The 19,903-nt window shown below is 41.7% G+C and overlaps 1 protein-coding gene across 1 annotated transcript; it reads right to left on the bottom strand.

The window, feature by feature from the left end:
• Positions 1–664: 664 nt before the first annotated feature.
• LOC309593803 (cytosolic phospholipase A2 epsilon-like) lies at positions 665–17,388 on the bottom strand (the record flags this gene model as incomplete). Its single annotated transcript, XM_082318881.1, has 21 exons — positions 665–873; positions 1,390–1,576; positions 1,951–2,117; positions 2,602–2,793; positions 3,441–3,548; positions 4,245–4,382; positions 4,759–4,873; positions 5,572–5,794; positions 6,217–6,353; positions 6,888–7,023; positions 7,703–7,740; positions 8,445–8,525; positions 8,661–8,830; positions 9,028–9,103; positions 9,874–9,916; positions 10,633–10,673; positions 12,160–12,291; positions 12,697–12,833; positions 13,805–13,877; positions 16,624–16,707; positions 17,362–17,388. 21 exons carry the CDS (start codon positions 17,386–17,388, stop codon positions 665–667), a joined length of 2,514 nt encoding a protein of 837 aa, XP_082175007.1.
• Between the last annotated feature and the right edge of the window lie 2,515 nt (positions 17,389–19,903).

Genomic DNA, 19,903 nt, shown 5'->3' with positions numbered 1-19,903 from the left:
CGCTCACACCAGGAGTGGGAAGAGGGACGGGTAGCCAAGACGCAGCGAGGAAGTGCACAGAGGAGCTTAGCAGTGGAGAACTTCAACAACACTCTTTTGCTTTCTTGGTTGATCTGGTACCCATGGCCTGTGTCTCCTCTGCCTCTGTCCAAAGCCTCCCTTGGACATGATCTGTGCCCACAGGAACGACATGCGCCTTTCTTTCTCTAAACACTTGCCTACAGTGTGCCATGGTCCCAGTCACAAACCTGGCCCACAGGCTGCTGCTTGCCTCACCACCACCTTGCAAACACAAAACACAAGCTGAGTTAATAAAACGTGTTTTTAATGTGGTCTGCCCTGAACATGTTAAACTCAAACTTTTCAAACTCTTTCTCAAGTCAACAAGCACCATGCTCATTATCATCTTAGCACCCTCTTCGTGGCTGCCCATCCTTTGTACCATACAGTGACTTGTACTCCACTGTTGTGGCTGAATTGCAATGAATTGCTGCAGTGAAATTCTTTGGAGAAAAAAGTTTCTTTTCAGTCTCTTCTTTGTTCATCTGAGATTGCCATTTAGTGGGGTTGAGCAGGAATCCTTTGAAGCCTGCTGGCTGATCATAAGGGAGCTTCAGTCTCTCAGCAGGTTAAGGGACACAAAAGCATCCTCCCTTGTCTGACATTATTTCTTTTTCTGCCTTTTCCGTGCCACTGCTGTGTGCAAGGCTTGCATAATGAGGTCTTTGTTATTCAGGATGTTGTATTCACCCAGCTGAACCAGACGGTCATACACCTTCTCAGTGTATTGAATTGAATATGTTGAATAAGGGGAACAGCAGCCATAGAGATTAACTTCACCGTCTTCCATCTCTGACTCTGAGCGCTTCTGACCTAGGAGGAAGGGGCAACAGATCACTGCTGAGAGATGGGAGTTACTCTGGTCATAAGCAAGCTAACTCTTAACAGAGCAGGGAAAGGAGATGTCTCTCCACAGAGAGAGTTCATAATCTAAATTACTCTTGTGGGTTTAAATATTTTTTTTTAAACAAATAATTCTTTTTCAAACCGTCAGCTCAGTCCCTGACTCAGGTGGATATCAGCTGCTTCACATAATGAGGGGAGAAAAATCGTGATTATTCCTCTTACATGGGTCTACACTGCAGTTCTGAGCTGTACCTACGGCTCATGTAGATACATCAGTTACCTGCAAACTAACTAGCTTAGGGATTAAAGCAGCACAGCCACAGCATCAAATCAGACATGGCTAAAAAAGTAACTTTAAGCAACAGAGAGGTTGATATATTGAAATGAGCCAACAGTGAAGTTCAAGCGTTGGAGTATTAAATATATTCCCTTTAATAGGCTGGCCATGATGTCAACCTTTTTTTAACATGTTTGATTACTTACCTGGTGCTTTGTATTTTTTGAAGGTATCATTAATTAATGGGAAAAATAGCAGAACCGGTGCTCCTGGAGTCTCAGCACCATCAAAGAGGTAACACTCCTTCAGGTTTTTCCTGTCTTCTTCACTCAAGTCCACCCTGGGAAAAAGGATTCCCTGCTCCGAGCAGTACCTACAGGTCTGGTCCAGAGCCTGGATCAATGAACAGAACAGTACTGAGACTTGAAGAGGGTTTCAGGGCTCAGGATTTCTTGGAGCCCAGTAACAAAGGGGGCATTTTCCAAGCTAGCTGTGTGAAAGCTCTGAAACCCCTATTGGAAAGCACTGCGCCATTGGACAGAAGGTTTTTGTTTTCCCTGAGTTCTTAGCACAAAACAGTTGCATCGTAGAAGAAAAACAAATGAGAATATGTACAGCCTATAAATGAAGTATCACACTGCAGCATTAAGCTAAAAATGCTAGTGGTTAAGACTTTTAGCAGGAGCAATATAGAAAGCACCTAAGTGTTAAAATTTTCCAGGTATACAGCTGTTGAAGAAGAAATAGAGAGCTTCCATTCCTCTCACCTGTATCTGGGATCCTGCACTGTAATTTAAATGCAGGATGACATCCACCTTTCTCTCTGGTTTTAAAAGTGGCATGATGCTTGTATTGATGAAAAATCCTGTATCTACCAGAGACAGGAATTCTTCTGATTGCGTCAGCTGGTTGGGAAATGTGTCTAACACAGTATCTAAAAGGAAAGATTTTTCTTGCTGTAAGTGCAATAGTGCAAAACTGGCTAGCCTGTTTTCCACTCTTACACCATGACTACAGAGCCCTAACTGGTTACCATCTTTGGGGAAGGGAGTTTCATCGTATCCCTTCTCTTCTGCCCTCCCAACTCCAGCCACATGCAGTTTTGGACCTGCAGTGGCAACATTAATGAAGGGGGTTTCTTGTGCCTGCTCACTGAGTGTGTCTTCAAACAGAGAAAGGGATAACCACCATCAGTACCTGGTGCCCCTGCCTCAGGAGGTGTGTGCCACAAGCAAATCATTGGCATGGAGCTCAACACCACGCTATGCTACATCCTGGTGTGCCACAACTGATTGATCAAATAGTGATTCTGCCCAAACATGGCCTCTAACCTTGGAGAATGGGCTTAATATCAAACCTGGCTTTTCATTTTTTTCTGTTTGTTGATTCTCTCCCCAGGCACACAAGTCTTCTGTTACCTTTCCATTTGCAGAAGTGCTTGTTCTCCAGGTAGTCATTATGCATCTGGAAACCCTTTAGGAAGTTGTGCTCCTGGGCAATGCAGAGGCGGTCGGTGAGAGCGCTGCGAAGAGCGCTGCCGAGGGGGCCGGGAGGGGTGAACACGCGAGTCCTCAGCTCATGCAGCTTCAGCGGTAGGAGGGGTTCCTCCTCTGCACAGAGAAAGGCTGTTAAATTCTGCCTGCCTAGAGCAAGGTCATCCCCCAAGATGTCAAGGTAATTAATAAAAATCAGTGTTTTCTTTATTTAAAGGCCTAGGATGAAAAGACTTGATAAGCACAAGTGACCAAATGAAAAAGAAATAAAATGCTACTCTTACCAGCCAAATACCATTTCATTACACAGTCCAGACTTGCATAAAAAACAAGACCCAGTATCAGGCAGCAATAAAAATCTGCACCAGACATAATGCACACTTTGGAAAAGGGGAACTCTTGTACTTATTTGTATTACAGTAGCTCCTACTTAATGTAGGCAAAATCTTTTGTGCTTTATTAATCATTTACAGATCAATCTCATTATTCCTGAACATTTTACTCATCTGCCAACATCAGTGTTGAGCCCTCAGTGAGCACATAGATCACAGGACTGGAGATTTTTATATTATCCAATTATGCTTTGCATTATGGGACTTTAAATCCAATTCCTTCCAGAAAGGCAATGTGGCCTTTGAAGAAACACTCCAAAAAATGCCAAATATACTGTGCACTTTTCACATGGCAGATGGGTGTGATGGTTTATCCAACATTAACTCTATCTGACAATAAATACACAGTAAGGAAGAAGTATGATAAATTACCTATATTGTCAATTTTGTCCCGGGTCCACCTGTGCCAAAAATCTTCTGATGAATGGGACAAATTCCAGATATATAACACATTAAATGAAAATAAACTACTCCACATGCCTGTAAAAGGAAAGAGCTTTCTAACTCAAACATTCACATATCAGGAGTCGCAAAACTGTTATCATGAGATGAAATTCATGAGGTTTATGCTTTTCCTTAGTCTGGTTTAAATGGATGATGTGTCATTTTTATTTGGCTGCTGGTTTTAAACCTTATTTTGGTATCCCATTTTTGCTTATGGTACTTAGGGCTGGATATATATTTTAACGAATGGTGAGATTTTTGTGAATTAATATGATTTAAGGAGCTTGGGTTTTCAGAAAAACACTCAAGTATCACACGGTTTGTATAAAAAGAAAGGATGAAAGTTTGCAATCTGATAGATTTGGTGGTGAATTTTACTGATAAGGGTCTAAGTACAACATGATCTTACAGCCTCTGCATTTGTAGGCTTCCCTTTTTGAGAATAAGCCTGTTAACACACCAAGGGATCAGTTTTAACCATGCATTTTTGAGCCTGAGAAACAATTTCTTTGGTTATCCCTTAGGGCACAAGTTCTCACTGTTTTTTGGTCACTTTGAATTTTCTTTTTTACAGTAAACCAAATCCATCATAGTGAGTACTAATTCAGCGATGAGATATTTTTCCTTGCCGGTGAAACTGCCCTGTCAGTCATGTACCAGTGCTTTATTAGTGCTTAGTTTACATAGCTCACAATTAAAAAAAAAATCATTCAGATGTTTCTAAGAGCTTACCTTCTAAGAAGCAGATCCGGGATTCAGGGATCTTCTTCATCAACCGACCCATGAAGAACTCACTGCCAAAATCCTCAGTGCGAACAAAAACTCCGTATTTTTGCAGTCCTACCTCATAAGGGGTGAACTCCACCCATTCTGTGAAAGAAGAGAACAATGTTTTACTACAGCCCCTTAGCTGTACATAAAAATGGTGTTGCTATCATGGGAATGAACAGAGTTAAAAATTAAAATAATTTCTGCAGTTAAGTCTAATATTTCAGACCAATAGCAATGAGTTATAAGCATGGTACAAATGAAAACTCATGAACATGGAAAGTCTTTGGAATATTTTTGAGTCTGTTGCATAGACAGTCAAACTTTTACCTGACCACAAGGACATTATACAAATACACATCAGCTGAGGTTCCAGTCTTTAAATGAGAGGGCTTTTTTTAGACTATCTAAGAAGACTGTCCCAGGATTTACCAGCTTAAGTATAAAGACAAGTGACTCTCAGAAGTCTCATAATTACCTTTGAAATCCAGAGTGCTATAGTTGTTCTTGACATTGACTGCAGTATAGATAGGCAATGGGTTCTGACCACGATCAATGGCCCGTTGCTGATCAGAGAGTCTATGGTTGTCTTTCTGTGATTCCAGAAATATGGTTACACTGAGACGAAAATTAGCACAGGAACGTTTTCTCTGCATCTAAGCTTGTAGGGCATAAAAATTTCTGCCTCTAATGTATAATGTGTGCTGGGCTTAAATTCCGAAATGTTCCAAATTTTTAAAAATTCCTGTAAGCGTTCTGTTACTGAAATATCTGCAGGCATCCAATCTGATGCCAGATTATTTGATGACCCATTAGGATGAAAGTGGAAGGAAATGATGAAGAGCAGAAAGCAATACTTTTGGTATAAACCAGTTTAACGTCTTATGCTGCAAGTTTATGTAAGACCTCTCACATATTTCAAAAGTCTGCAGGTCTGTTTGTTAGTACCTCTCATGGGCATTAAGATAATATGTGTAATTTTGCTATTTCTAAATAAAATACTTGCAGAATATGCCAAAAAAATTCTTAAAATATAATATTTTTTCAAAATGCTGATCTTGGAGTTTCTCAGAAAAACATATCCAAAATCTCACAAGCAAGAATGCTGATTTCCACCGTGGTTGGATATCTAAAAGACTGCTACCAAATGTTTTGGAAACGGCTGTGCATTTGCACACACAGTCTTGTAACAAACTACTTCTTTCAGAACAAACAGGAAAATATCTTCTTTGGTAATTAATTTTCAGAAAATTGTAAGCCACTGTAAATGCTGCTTTATGACATACTGTACCCCATCATGCAACAAAGATTCCAGGACAAGGCCCCAGAGATCTATAAAAGATGTTTTGCGGCCCTCTCTTTTCCGTTGACACAGCTGCTTTTTGTAATACTTCAAATAGTCCAAGGAAAGGGAATTTATTTTGCATTTTGTCATATGTTTTCGAGCCTCGCTGATTTGCTTGTCAAGATCCTTTTGTGACCAGTCAGCATCTCTGTACAAGTTTGACATGGTCCTAGGAAGAAGAAATATACATCGAAGAGAGAAAAAACCACACCAAGGTTTGAAGTAGGCAATTACTACATTTTATGTTTCTATTTTAAGTTCTTGATTTGAAATTAAGTAAAGGTTTCCTGTCTTCAGTTCCCTAAGAAACTATTATGTTCCCTTTGAAGTCACAGTCATTATCCCTGTCAAAATGGCTTGAGCAATTTTCCATAAGCTGTTCTTAGAAAAACACTTGTTTCCATGCTGTTGCAAATTACATGACTTTTCCCCATGAAATGACTTTAATCTGTCAGTTTTGGAAGAAGATTTAAAAAAATAGGACTGCTGAGAAGGTATTATAGGTAGACTACTGCATGTCAGCCCCAGCCTACTTCAGCGCATCGGTGTCATCAGGAAGACTCCAGCCAAGAGCTGCCCAGTCCTGCTTACCATGTAGTACCAGATAAGCCAGTCAGGTATGTGGCACAGTCCAAGACATTGAGTTTCTTGAGCCCCCGCAGACTGCCATAGAGCGCGGTCAAAGATCTCATCCCTCCTCCTGTAGTCATGATGGCCATCACTGGGGTCTGTGCAACACACGAACATGGAGGGCTGGTGTCAGACAGCAGACTGCAGCTGACTGTGGCTCTCAGCAGAGACCTCCTACTACACAAAGCCTGACACCACCACATGTGCCCAGACACAGACTTCTTTCCAGATGATTCAAACGAAAACAGACATTAAGAGAGAAAAAATCAGTTGTAAAGGCAGGAAGTAAAAAGAAATCTCACAGGTTGAAGAGAGGAGGAAGGATTATCAACAATGATAACAAGCACAGCGTAAAGACTGTGGAAGAAGCCATTTCTATATAAGGAATATCTAGGCTGGCTTGCAATGAAGGTGTAGCAGGAGAAGAGTTAAACTCAGGATAGCAACTGCAAAGGACACAAATGGCAGGGTGAGATTAGAGGTATGGGGCAGTATTGGAAGTGTACATAAGTTTGAAGATGAGGAAAGACCAGAAAAAAAAAATCAACTGGGAAGAAAAAGAGGTCATATTATGCTGTTATGCCCCCACTGCTAAGCACTTGCTGGATGTTTTGAATGTTTGCCCTACAGACCTCATGGTCCAGCAGATCCTGTTCCAGCTGCAGGACCTTCTTCAGAGCAGGAGCCACGTACTTCTGCCTTTTGCATAGAAAGTCTTGCTCCTGCATGCAGAGGTCAAACCCTAAACGCACATCAAGGTGGTCTGGGCTGGAGCAGAGATCAGGAAAAAAGAATATTCAATTTTATTATTGGTAGACAAGCTCAGAGTTTCCAATACAAGGAAATAAACCAGACCCACAAAGTACTGCATTTACAGGAGTAATTTTCCTACACTCCCAAGCAGGTATACAATGCTGCATGAAAGAATGACAGAAAAAGGGACTGATAAATTTCTAAGCAGTTATCAAAAGAAAACCTCAGGAAAGACATTCCTGCAGATAATTTCTGAGACATCTGCTGTCTGGATTCTCTCATACTTTAGCCTGCACTGAGAGCTGTAGGAAAAACTTCGCACATTTGTCTTGAAGTAGGCAGCAAAGTTTACCTACTTCATGATCAACAGTACCAGGTGATCAGCTGCACTCTTACACAGTGTTAAAGAAAAGGTTAAAGACTGTGCTGAGCATAACTGACTAGCATAATTGGCTTGTAATATTATTTCTTCTATTTTATGCACCTTTTTCATTATTCATGTCTCAGTATGGATTATCTACATGTATTCTTAATTTTACACATATAGTTTGCTTTTAGCTCACGTGTATTCCACATCACTTGGTCACACAACCTAATGTCCTACTGTGAGTGCCTCCTCCCCAGTAAAGGGCCAAGGGGTGAGACAAGTTCAGCTAAGGACGAGTTAGCCTCCAAGAGTGGCCAAGTCTCTTACCAGTCTTCTGCCTTTGCATATAAATCAAATCCTTTATCCTGGAAAGCAAGAATGCAAACAGTGTAAGCGCAACAACCTGCTTTAGCACCCCTCCCCTGCAGCCCCAGGAGTTTTAGCTTGTGTCATCCTAAGAATGTGGGTACAAATCGGGAGCTCTGAATAACCCAGCAACATATGTGAATTGACTGCAGTGGTTTATTGTCAGGGAAGTGGTTTACAGAGAAAAGTAATAATAATGTGTACCTTAACCATGTCTACTAACTTTCCGTCTCTTAGGCAGCCAGCCAGGCTGCAGCCACACTAGTATTCTACACAGTAGCATCTGCTCCTCCCTTTCTGGGGCTTATACCCCACAACAGCCATGATCCTTTCATTCTATACGGACTTTTTTAACCATGAATCTAAAAGTGCTTTGCAAAGCATGGTCAGCATCAGCAAGAGACTGGCGCTACCTCAGTTAGTTCAGGTGCTCCACTGGTGCGTGAGAAGGGGAAAAGCAGAGCCTCAAAATTTAGCATGAAGTAAGATCAGGATGGAGTAACAAGATCTCCTGTATTCCCACACCCATTCAAACAGAACAAGGCACAACCTGGCCCTATCACCTAAAGACCTGCCACTGTTAGATTGTGGCATTTTTGTCTAGAGGCTTTCATCATCAGAAAGTACCCTGGTAATCATGAGAGGGATGCAGACTTCCACACTTCAGTTTCTCAACCTCTCCCACAAAAGAGCAGGCACTCACCTCTGCTAAGATCACGTTTTTTCCACTTGGAAGGGAATGAAGTTCTACATTTGGAGAGTCTGTATCATACACACGGGAGTGCTGAAAAAATACAAATATATCCAAGTTTATATTGTAAGGAACAATATTTCCACAATGCAAATTAATGTTACTATTTATGGTGCATGTTACTTTGCATGCCATTATTATGTTTTATAAAGTCCAGTTATAACATACAAAGGAGGGAGGTTGTTTCTTCCCTGGTAGTGTAACATCCAGCCTTGGCTGTTTGTATCTGGCATAGTGGAATTTGGCAGGAGAGGAGGAGCTGAAGACAGGATCAGATCCCAGCATAATGTCTTGGGTGCCCTCGTACGAGCCTTGCACTTTAAAGGAGAATTCTTTCTCTAGGGAAGCGACACAAAAGCAGACACAGAGTAGTTTTCTCATCAAAATTGGAAACAAAGGTGCTTACAGAGTCTATCACAAGGCTGTTCTCATGTTTCGGATTTGTTGGGGTTTTTTCATTCTTAAATTAAGTCAATTGCCTTCATAATATTAGCACATCATGATTTAAAAATAGCTGATGGAGAAATAACCTCACTTGATAAAGATTTCTTCTCCTTTTTCTTCTTCTTCTTCTCAACCACCTGGACTTCCAAGCAGCAGATTTTGCGAGACTGTAAGAGACATGAACAATAAAATACGTCATGGCAGGGAGTTTTCCAGTTTGAGATTCTGTTTCCTAGTCTAAGCTCCTACTGATGCTGATAGGAATGCTATACAGGCAGTGCACTTTTTCCCAAGGAAAACATTTTCTCTCAACCATGACCTTGATTTCAGATGCTGGCTGGAACAGGAGTCTTTGAGAAACTGGATGAAGCCAGGGCAAGGCTGGGGGTGCAGCATAGAAGAACAGGGCTTGCAGAAGGGAGAAGGTAAGGGCAAAGTGAAAAACAGCGCTCCCAGGATTCCGACAGACATGCAGAGGACCGATTTAAACAAAAATAATGAGGAAATAAAGCTAATAAATGAGCAGATGGCATGGTCAGAAAGTCCCTGTGTAAAAAGTGCACTTATGAATGCAGGAAATGACGTGTGCCTGGGATGGGACAAACTCCATTGCTTTGGCAATACAAGAATTAGGGAGGACTGATGTCCAAGGGAGAGTTCACTGCTGCACCAATGTCTCAGACCTAAGCCACTTCCATGTGTTGCTTTTGCAACACCAGAGGGATGCTAGCACAGGGGATCTCCCTTGTATTTTAGTTACAGCCTCTCCACAGGTGCCATCCACGAGGATGTGTCATGAGGCGGATGATGAAGTGGGAAACCACAGTGTTTCAGTGCTGGCTTTGCTCAGTCAGAGGGTATGTTGGCCTGATGACTGTGAGTCAAATGAAACAAGTGTGGCAACAGGACAAGAAAGATGACAAAATATAACACTCACCACTAGTACTCCATTAGTAATGATGGTTTCAGGAGGGCCTGATCTAGGAAACAGAAAGAAAAAAACATTTTTAATAACTCAGTATAATTACAGTATAATTCATGAGCCATACCCTTCTCCTGATTTTCCTCTTGCTTATTTTTAGCTGCGTATTGGATTTCAAAGAAAAGTCCCAGGAGACTCGCGGTACAAGTTTCCTCAGTCTACTCTGTCAAGGCACAATCGGCATCCTACTGGCTCATCCGGTTCTGGAAGTCAGCAAAAAAAAAAGTACTGCAGGGCCAAACCATGTAGTGATTTTATGCTGAGCCCCAAGCTGAGGCTGCAGATGGTTTAACGGAATCCAATTTTTAAAAAATTGCAGTTTGTCAGAGGATAGGACAGGAAGGGCTCTAGATCAGAAATCCAGTGCGTTATTCCATGTTGTGCTTTGAAGGGAGGTGAACCCCCCTGCTGATCTCAATGACAAATGCGTAACAGAACAGCAGTCCCAGTATTCTGGTCTTAAATAGTATTCATTACACTAGGCAAAGAAAAGGTTTTAGGATGTCCTCCCTGTCTGCCTGAAGTTCATAGGAGGTCATTCTGGCATGCACCAATTCATTACACAGCTCATAGCCCAGATTCCTCGGGAAACCGTGTTCATCATCAGCATCATTAAGGAATGATGCACTCTGGACAATTAGACTAGATTATTTCATGCGTCTGAATTGCTGTTTCTTTTTGCTGCAGATTGTGTTGCATTTCATGTTTACTCACATATTATCCAATGCAAATCCCACCTCTAACTCCTCTTGTCTCTGAAAAATAAAGAAAGGAAAACGTTTTTGGAACTGGTCTACTGGCAGTTCTTAGAATGCAAGTTCTCACTCTCACAATATGAGGTACATATGCACTATTTGTGACTGGCAGAGCATTTAAAATAGAAGCACCCACCACCTCACATCTGTGTGTCTGGATCCTCAAGATTCTTTATTGATAGGAAGTTTTGGAATGGCTGTGGTACCAGTTTTTAACAATGAAAGTAGTTGGCTTGCCTGCTTCTGCTGGGACACAAGGGACAGACCCAGGTGGAAATGCTGTCTCATACCGAGTCTGCCAGCAAAGAGAAAGAGGATCTGCTGAGGGGAGCATCCGAAGCCTTCTGTTGTAAGGAGGGGAAATGGGGACATGCAAAGCATCTGTGGAAGAGGACAACCGCTTTGTTTGGCAACCTGTTGAGGGCATTGGGGCAGAAGTAAATCTGACATTAAGGCCTGGTTTGTGGGGTGGTGGTGAAGAGTATAATCCCTAGGAGGAAGAAAGCACAGGAGAGAGGAAAACAAAGCTGGGGACAGAAGGGATGATGAAGTGAGATCATGCTGTAGGTTACTTAGTTGCTCAAATTACCTATTGCATTAACACCAAAAAGATATTAACATAGGACAAAAAAATTTACGAAGGCCTGAAGAGTATGAGCTCTAACTACTGTAGCTGTGTAAACACAGTAATGAAAGGCTTGGATATGGCACCTGTAACCACCCAGACAGTAATGAGCTGGATTGCAACTAGCCGAATGTTTCTATTTTATGAAGGGCTAGTGGAAGTCCACACACTGCTCCTCTGATATTTTGCAGAGAAAGAAATGGTCAAATAAGGCATTGAAAGATAATGAATTGCAGAGTGGAGTTTGGGTGTGTGTAGATAAAGCAATTAATCAATTGAATGGTGCATGACAGATGCAGGAGACTGGGAGGGAACTGGAAAAGGAGAGGGACGGACAGAACATACGGGAGGTGGGATATGCGACTTTCAGAGCCTCCCTGGACATTCAAAATAGGAATATTTCTTGTTGCCAAGCTGAGTGGCATGACTTAGACACTTTATTTAAACACCCATGCCACAGTCCATAATTAGCAACTAGTCTGGTTCAACACTTTGTTCTGATCACAGAGTTATTCCTCCTTAATTGCTAGGTTAAGTAACAAGTTACGACAAAAAGCATCATGTACTGGCATGGACACACTCCTTGATCTTCAGTGGGGGCAGGCTCAGCAAAGTGACAATTTTGCAGAGACACCTAAGTTTGTGAGCCTCTGTGGCCACCATCAAACCTTTCAGTGTGCCTAAAGATCCAGGCGTGAAGAGGCTTCCCCACGTCAGAGTGAAAAGCAACTCCCTTTTATGTGGCTGGGCAGTCCATACACAAGAAGGAAAAAAAGAAAGATTTTGCAAATAACATTTTAGACAGAAAAGCAGGCAAACATGTTCTTGCCAGCCTATCCCATTTCTTATTCCAGACCTCACCTGTGAATCACACTTGAAGTGCATGAACACTTGCTCTCCCAGGGAAAGTCTGGCTATATCGAAGTATACCGTGAAGAGGTGGTCATCTTGAGTAACCACATCCTTATCATAGAGTGCCAGCTCCAGCACATTCTGGGAAGGGAAGGGACAGACTTTAAAATGTGTCAGGTTTCAGTCAAAACAGGAGATCCTGGGGACAGCTCTTTTAGTCAGATCTTTGTGAAGAGTGAGAGGACGTAAAGAAAAAGAGCAGGAAGGGAAGGAGGTGGAGGGGAAATCAGCTCCATGTAGCCATCTGCCTACAAGGAGGAATGAGACAAAGTCAGAGACATCTCAAAGGTCATATTCTACCCGTGGCTGAGAGAGATACTTGTCTTTCATGGCATGGAAAACCATCATAAGGATATATGTTATTCTCACATCTTTCTGCATCTTTCCTTGCCTCTTGAGAAAATTATTTATGTCCCCTTTGCAAAAGGATAAAACCTGGCAGTTTCTCCCTAGGTCATGGTTAACAAGGAAGTTCCAGCTCAGTACCTTGACCTGACTCTGGATCCTGAAGTAGAAGGTTTCATTCCAGACTGGATCTTTGCAATTCTTGATGGTTCTAGTCTGAAATTTGTCGGTTGAAGCAGTTGGCAGCCACAGGCTCACATAGCAATCAGTCTGACTTACTGTATGTTAAAAAACACAAACACATCTAAAATGAGGGTTTGCTCTAGAAGAAAGAATGAATTAAACAACAACAATATGAAGCTTTGCTTTCAAAGAGAGACACTATGATACATGATCACATATTTGTCCAACATAAACATTACAGTTTAGATAATAGGAATGGAGAAAAACGAAGAGGGACATGATTCTTCTCTGAATAAACATGATTAGAGATATAATAAATGCATTAAAAAAAGGATTTTCTCTTCCTTCTATGTCATCAAACAATCAGTTTAGCCCAGGATAAAATAATTCGGGACAACCACAGCACCCTATATCTGCAACAGTTAAGGCAACAAAGTGATAGCTTCTATGTTAGCCAGACAGAACATTAAAAAAAAGCCCAAAACACAGAAAAAAAATTATTCTTGATTTCTGCATAAGTAAAGCTATAATCTTCTATTATATTTCAGTTGCAGGCCATCAGAAGCGAACCTACAAAATGTAACAACACCTAACAGGATTTTATCTGTGAAAGCTGGTACACAGGGAATCGGGGTATAGTAATTTGGATTACTTAGCCTTGAGAAAGCTTTGAGTACAAGCTAAATTTGAGATAAGGCTACTCCATTTTCAGTATTTGCTCCATTATCCCAACCAGTATGTGTCCTTTGTAACATAAATATACTCCAGAGGAAAACACAGGAGATCTTTCCACATTTCTTGCTTTCAACAGACTGCAGAGATTTCCCTGCTCCTTTTGGGGATGCAGAAAAATATGTGCAATAGGTAAAGCTGTGACCTTATAGAGTTACCCCTGCATAGAACAGGGCTGGTGCAAACATGCTATGTTCATTGCTGGAACCAGCACACCAGTAAGAGGACTTTCTCCACCCGTGCAAGAAATCTAGAAAGCACTTTTTCTTGGAGCAGGACTAGCTAGTAACCCATGAAGGTTAAGGGGACTGTACAGAGCACTACAGATACTTACAGACATCTGCCTGGTGGATATTTCTTGCTCTTATGACTCTTATAGTTAGTAAGTAACACAGAGATGATTCTGTCTGCAGGAAAAAAAAAACAAACCAAACCCATGCAAAAGACAGGAATGAATGCTAAAGGTAGCTAGCATATTTAGAAGATAGAAATGATGAAGAGAGAGAAATACCTAAATCATGAACAACGTAGTTGAATTTTTCTATGTGACTATGAAATGGCCAATACATTTACTTTCCTACTAATATCTAAATCAAGTACTAGATTGAAAGATGTCTCTACTTTTATAGCATGATATATGGATTTGTATTATTATAGAGAATTTATTTGCTCTCTAACTAAAATCTAGCTGCACAAAGTGGTAAGATTCAGACTCAGCCTGGGAGAAGATTTACTTGTTAAATTTCCAAGGTAGAAAATGAAAAGCTGCCTTAGGCTTTTGGCAAGTGGTAAAATTATCGTCATGGGAATCACCTCCCATCCAGTCATTACACATGTTCAGTCTCCTGGGCTACGGGATATGATTTTCTCATATCCCTGCTCTTTTAAACATACAGTACTCCCCAGAGTTAAATGCTGACCTCTGATCCCCATGCTTCTTTTAATGTCAGAGGAAGAGATCGCTGCTTTGCACTTCCACCATTCTACTCACTACGCATGTGTTTTTCATTTACAGGGACATAACTGCCCCTCTTGAGCTGAGCTCACCTCTGACTTTTTCTTGTGAGAAGTTTTTCTTTAGTTTTGAACCATGTAAACTCTTCGTGTCTGGAGTTTCTTTGCACTGTTTTGCATAAGAAGTGCAAACACGGTGTTTCACGCCTAATAAGAAACTCAGGTTTGTTTCCTTTGGCTTCCCTCTTTCATATTAGCCCATGTGTCCAACATTAAGGCCTCATGCTTGACTTCTTAGCCTCTCATGTTGCTGTGCTGGTCTCATGTTGGAGCCCAAACATGAGTCCATATCCCTTCTCCTTTTACCATAAAATAAACAAATACCATTAATCTCCATTTCCACCTAACCTTTTATTTCTATAGTCATGGAAAGGGGGAAAAGACACAATATGTTGGGATATAAATCAAGAGGAAAAATCTTGCTCCAAAAGTTCTAAAATGCAAAAGGCATTTAGTGCAACTACAGAGCCATGGGCAGGTAGTGGCACCACCTGCTCACTCTACCTATACTGCAAAATGACTACAAGACCGTTGTCAGTCCTAAAGTGGCATTAGCATGAAACTGACCCCATTAGTCCCATTGAGAAGGATGTGTGACACGGGTACTGAGGGAAAGGAGAGCAGGACTTTTGCCCTAGCTGGCCTGTCTGAGCAAAAGAATTTGGTATGTACTGTATTATTAATGTGCTGTGCTTACAGTCCATGAGAAGTGAAGTGCATCAGTATTCACAGGCCCAATGGAATATATGTCCATGAGATGTCTCTCATAATGTTTAACCTGAGTGTATTAATGCATGCAGCTGGGGCTGATGAATATATGTTGTTGAGACTGAGGGTGGTTAGCAAGTAGGTTAATGAAGAAACAGGTAAAATTAGCCTCCAGGTAACCAAAGCACCCCATTCTAGGAAAAGGCACCAACGACATTAGTGCTGTTCACCTGCACAGCAGGTGACCAGGTGGGAAAATCAAGGATGTCAAACCATTGCTAAGGGTCCAAACAGTAGCTGTGGATAAGACCATCAAAGGTGCTTGTATTCATGTCTAAAGCCTAACTCCTAAGGCACAGAAATGAGGCAGGTAGAGGTGGAAAATGTTTAGTAATTACAGAGCCAGTAACTGCTGCTGCCAGTGGCTGGCTTTGGAGAAGGCACTTTCCTGGAAGGGCTCAACTCAGTTTCAGGGATCAGGTCCCCTGGAGCCACCTTCATGGCTTGCGGTGATCCCAAAGAGCCAGGGAGGTAGAGCAGATATTGAACAAAGTACTTAGGCATGTGGATGTGCCCTGTCATAACCAGAGAGCCTTGGCTTAGACGTCACAGAGGTATAACTAACAAATGCCCCAAATCCCGTCAGCAGTGTGAGTTTTGCCTAAAAAATGTGAGAGGTTTGGTTTGTTCTTCTGAACCTGCTGTGATCCCTGCAATGTAGAAAGCTGCGGTTTAGGGCATATTTTCTCATCTTTGGGCTTTCCATTCAACTAATCAACAGAAAGGGTTGGCTGTTCCTTAAACTGTAAGCACACTTCTTGCTCAGCAGCTTAGCTTGAAACAGAACAAAGGAGAGTTATTACTAAATGGCCTCAAACTAGAGACAATAAGCTCAAAAAATCTTTTTCAGCACATCTGGTCCTCTCATTTCCTAGAGGAAAGGTTTAATATAATGTGTCTGAAGTCTCCTGGAAAACTATTTGTTATTTGTAGAGGCTAGATGAAGGATTAATCCAGGAAATCAGGTGTTGAAAATCCACTTCAAGATTGTGCCACAAAGAAAGTGGCACAATTTCACAGCTATTACTACCTACACTGGCAGTAAATTTGCCCTTATGCTTTAGCAAGACATATGTAACAGAAAGCCTATTCAAATCCATGCTTTTAAAGATATTAGTCTTGTTAAAACAGGATTCATTTCCTATGTGCCAAGGACAGAAAACAGCACTAGGACTTTAACATGAAGCAAGACTGCCTAAGTGAAGTGATCAAAACGATAAGGGGGGCGGTATTTCACAGCGGGAGCTGGATGGGTTATGGTAGCTAATTAGACAGTTCAGCAGATGCTGAACCCTATCTGTTCTCACCCAGGCTCCACCCAGCAGGAAAGTCTCTTTTACAGTTTTCTTTTGAAATTCTCCTTTGTGATACCTTTGTAACAGCAGTCCACTGTTCTCCATGAGAATTCAGCTGCATAATTCCTTCTCCTAGCTGACTGGTTTGAGTGATCACCTCCTGCAACAAGAAGGGCCGACATTACCCCTGGAAAAAACATCCTGTCTCTTGAAAGCAATCGTCATCAGGAACTGAGAACTGCAGAACAGCAGTGAAGGGGAGCTCACAGTCAGTGCTGGTTGTAGACCCTCAGCAGGTACAGGTGTTTCCTGCTATGCCCGGTGCCACTGCCTGCGCCGTGCTTGCCCCACTAAGCCTGAGCAGAGGCACAGCAGCCAGGTAAGGTCCACCCTTTGCATGACACACGGGGAGGGAAGGCAGCTCCTGGCCCTGGCTGTTAAAGGAACAGCAAACCTGTCTCCAGTAAACACACCCTGTCATTAATCTTTCACCTTGAAGTACATCTCCATGCTGTTTAATACTTATTCTAAAGTTGCATGTATCATGTCTCTAAAATGAAGAAAACCCCTAAATATACAAAATGCTCCCTTTGTAAATAAACTCTCACTCCCCAAGTAGTTTTCACTTCCTTCCTATGGTTTGCTATCATTTTTTAAATTTTGATAATGAGTTCTTGAAACACTGACTTCCTTCATCCTGTGCAGAGTCATTCACAGTCAACTGTAGGTCAAGAAAGTAGTAACATCTTTGCACTGTGTGCAGCATAACCAGCTGAGATCCAAGATGCCTTGCTTTGCTCTGCACCCTTCTTACCTGAGACAAAATGCCATCTTGCTCCATTGTGGTCGCTGTCACGTACACATCCAGTGTTATCTGTAGCAATGCAATTTCACATCTCCCAGCTTCCACAGACACCAATAGTTCAAATGTCTCACATGCAGGTGAGCAACTATTTTATAAACTGACTCAGAGCCCCACCTCTGCCTGATTTCTTAAACCCAGTTATTCCCCTCCCATTTTCTTATGCTAGGAAGCTGAATCCTGTGGTTGAATAAGTAGGAAAAAATACCTTTGCCTGTACAGTAGGTGGAAGTATGCTTTTTGAGCCACTTTGCCCAATACTGGCCAATGGCAGGTTTATAAGAGAAGAATGCCCTTTTATCTGAGCACTGAACTGTCCAACTAGCAAGACCTCAAAGCCTACAGAAATACATACTCTGCAATAAGATGCAGCAACAGTACATTAATTGGATTTAGGTTATCTGTGACAGTAAGCAGACAGGATAAAAAAGCTAATGAAAAAAAAAAAAGGGACAACACTATTGCTCTCAGACTAAACTGGTTCTTGCAAAAGCCAGTTTAAGGCTTTCTGTACTACATGTCCCTGCAATCCCAGGTCTAGGTGTGCAGAGCAGACACACTTATATGGTGGTTTACATCTACTCAGCCTTGGTCCAGCAGGGCTGGGTCTCTTCTCAAGTCATTGTATCCTTTTCCCCTTCTTTCCTATGGCTTGTTATTATTATTTTTGTTTAGATGAAGAGTCCTGAAGCAATGACTTTCCTTAGCCTAGCACCACTCCCTGTGAGTACTTCTGCACCACTTTCCAGCTCAGACTGACTCTGGCTGTAATGTAGCTGCATTTAAGCACCCATGTGTGACCCAATGAACCCTGCCAGCTAGAGTCAGAACTCAGCACCAACTGCACACCGCCCTCTGTACCGTCCTCGGCACACCTGCAAAGCCACTGCCATGGGCAGGACACCTGCGCCTGCCCCTGTGAACACCCAGCTGACCCCTACACCATCGAAACCGGCACACCTCCCAGCGCACTGGAACAGGATTAAAAAGGGCAGCAAAAGACTGTTGTATGTTCAGCACGTCATAATGAATCAAAATCTCTGGGGGAAGGGAATCCTTTGGCTTCCCTGCTCTCCCAGTGGATTGTCTATGAGCAAAAAGTTACCCATTCCCTGAGCATTCTTGAGCTTACTGGTTAAATATTGCTACCAGCCAGCACAGTTCCCCTTTGCACATTCCCATGCAAAATAATATCAACAGTCATCACAGTCAACTTGGTAGAATAAATTTTTGCCATAGGCTATGTTATTTCACAACACCATGAAGGGTTGTGTCTACATACATAGCATGTTTCCTCTGTGTGCCAGCTGCAATGATGTAGCTTGATGAAATGCATTTTTCATCACGTCACAGAAAACCCTTGGCAGCATCGGCATCTTTCAGTCATAGTTAAAGGCAATGCTTTATTACGACATCTCCTTGGAGGGCTAAGCTATAAACCAGACTGTCCACCAGGACTGGAGTTCTGAGGCTGTCACTCCCACAGTGTCAGTGGCCAAAAAGCTCTCGTAGGGAGGGACCGTGGCTCACTTTGTACCCCTGCAATCTGTCTCTCAGACATTCCTTTATCCACGATGCTCACAGCAAATAATTGGTATGCTCTTGTGCTCTTTGCAGAGATAACAACAGTTTTGTTCTCCTGGAACAAGGAACACACTGTGAACCTGGAGCACATTACTGAAATGCCTGAATATGTGGAGCAAAGCAGAATTTTCATTTTGCAAACAAGCCTTTATTATCCAGTATTGTATACACGAAATATTTGCACGTAAATAACATTTCTTCAGAGCTGAACGTGGCATGAGTTTATGGCCAAAACCTGTGTTTATTTTTTCACACCAGGGATTTCAGGTTCAAATGGAGGCAATTCCCAGGGTTATATGCAGAGCACATAGCACCATATTTCTGACTATGACTAGTGAAACTACCATGGAACAAAAAAAATCCAGCAGAAGTACATATTTGTTCAAAACCTAAAGAGTTTCAAATGTTAATATTTATGCTCTGATCTTTAGGCTTGCCACTTCAGGCTACAGTTGCACAAAAAAGTAAGGTTTAGTTTGACACCATAAATTGTTGGAAAAAGTCATTGTGAACCAATTTGTAAAGATAATTTGTCATTGTTTGTTGCCAAAATGAAAATCCTCAGTGTGCCATTTTGCACCAAGCCAAACATGTTATTTGACTGTAGACGAAACCTGTTATTTTCAGGTTGGGTTCCCTGGGCTGACGAGGTAGGCAGTCTATGAAAAAGAAGCTATGTTTCAAAACAAAGACATTTTGTAAAATATTAACATGAAATGTTTCAACTTACCCAAGCATTTTCCCTGGTTTATTTTAGCCCCAGATTATGACATCCAGTTGATATAGATTTTTTTTCACTGAATAGACTCTGTTCAATATTTTCCCACTTGTCATTAAGACACAAAAATATTTTCATTTTAAGCACTTTTTAATTTAAGAAAGGAAGTTTAATATGAGAAGTAACTCAACT

Source organism: Platalea leucorodia (genome assembly GCF_965183815.1).
Source record: "Platalea leucorodia genome assembly, chromosome: 7".
Classification (NCBI taxonomy): domain Eukaryota; kingdom Metazoa; phylum Chordata; class Aves; order Pelecaniformes; family Threskiornithidae; genus Platalea; species Platalea leucorodia.
The sequence above is the reverse complement of the archived record's forward strand: the minus strand, read 5'-3'. Positions and strand labels throughout refer to the sequence as shown.